The sequence below is a fragment of the Chrysochloris asiatica genome, unplaced genomic scaffold, assembly GCF_000296735.1.
Source record: "Chrysochloris asiatica unplaced genomic scaffold, ChrAsi1.0 scaffold00040, whole genome shotgun sequence".
NCBI lineage: Eukaryota > Metazoa > Chordata > Mammalia > Afrosoricida > Chrysochloridae > Chrysochloris > Chrysochloris asiatica.
The window spans coordinates 13,911,677-13,913,302 of NW_006408558.1; the positions used below are offsets into that span (position 1 = coordinate 13,911,677).

Sequence of the window (1,626 nt, forward strand, 5' to 3'; positions counted from 1 at the left end):
ACCAGCCACTCCGCGGGAGAAAGATGAGGCTTTCTACTCCCGTAAAGATTTACACCCTTGGAAACCCTGTACAGGGTCGCTATGGGTCGGACCCGACTTGATGGCACTTAACAACAACAACAGGGAAGAAACTGGGTTTGGAAGGGTAGAGCGCGATGTCTCAAGGAAGAATTAAAAAGCCTGTAAACAAACAGCTGCTACTTCCACAAAATCCAGAAACAAGAACCAGACAAGACAGGGACTGGGACCGAAGTCAGACTTCTGGGCCCATAGTTGACGGTAGCAGCAAAGACAAACGAGGAACTCAAAAAGTACAGAAGTCAGCTGACATCCAACATAAGGAAAGAGCTGTAGTCTGTGAAAGACTTTTACTATGCCAACGAATTGATCTGTGGGTTAGGTGTTGCTTGGTTAGCAGTTCGAACCCACTGGTCGCTCCACATGAGAGGGAGAAAGACGAGGCTTTCTGCTCCCATAAAAGATTTACGGTCTTGGAAGCCCTTATACAGGGTCGCCATGAGTGGGAATCAACTCCACGGCAGTTAATAAGAGATAAGCAGAGAGTCAAAGAATTTACTTCCTGGTTGTTGCAAAACAGCCAATTGGAAGTGATCCCTTAGGCTTGTTTATGGAGGTTTCTGAGGTCACTGGAGAAACCCTTTCCAGGGTTAGACTCGAACCTGGTAACCTACAGGTTTAATGTATGCATCGCAGCTCGGCAGTCAGCCCTGATCAGGTGACATGGTGGTGGTGGTAGTGTGCCGTGGAGTCGGTTCTGACCCTGTACAGGGTTTCCGAGGCTGGAAATCTTTACGGGCGCAGAAAGCCTCATCTTTCTCCCTGGGAATTGCTGGTAGTTTCAAACGGCTGAGCTTGAGGTTATTAGCAGGCCGACTCATACCCACCACACTTCCAGATCTCCTTCATCAGGTGACATGGGCCTCCCTAATTACTGGATATCGGAATTGGGAAGTCTTAACTTTCCTGAGTCTCTTCTTGTTCATGCTTCCTAGAAGCTGCTGTTGATGCCGACCAATGGCAACCACACACACAACCAGGCTTAATCAGAGGTCACTATAACCTCTTAGAGGAGTCCTGGTGTGGCACTGTGGGTTAATGTACCAGACTGCAAAGCCATTTGAACTGCAACGTCAGCGGTTCAAACTCACCAGCTGCTCCTTGGAAACCCTATACAGGATCGCTATGGGTCAGAATCGACTCAACCGCACTTAACAACAACAACAACATGACCTCTTAAGTGGGCCTAGCACATGCCAGCTCTCAATCCTGGCCCTGAGCCCTTCAAGCCGACGTGATCACTGCTCAGCCCACCTCTGAGCTTGGTGGTCAGGGAACTCCAGGGTTATCTGAGGGGCTGGTCTCACCATATTTCCAGTTCTGGTCCAAGCCTGTACCTTGCTCCTCTATTTTTGGCAATTTCAATACCTGTATGCACAAAGAGAGAGAGAGAGAGGCAATTTCAGCACCTACAACCGGACCAGAAGCAGACACAACACGCTGATGCGGCGAGTTGTTGTTGTTGTTGTTGTTAAGTGCCATCGAGTCGGGTCCGACCCATAGCGACCCTGTACAGGGTTTCCGAGGGTGTAAATCTTTACGGGAGTA

General features: G+C 49.3%; 1 protein-coding gene across 1 annotated transcript in view; it reads right to left on the reverse strand.

The window, feature by feature from the left end:
- The window catches only part of NADSYN1 (NAD synthetase 1), a 43,977-nt gene that overhangs the window by 40,610 nt on the left and 1,741 nt on the right, over window positions 1-1,626 (reverse strand). The window contains exon 2 of the mRNA XM_006860815.1: window positions 1,386-1,446. Coding sequence (XP_006860877.1) covers window positions 1,386-1,446 — 61 coding nt within the window. The remainder of the gene's footprint in view (window positions 1-1,385; window positions 1,447-1,626) is intronic.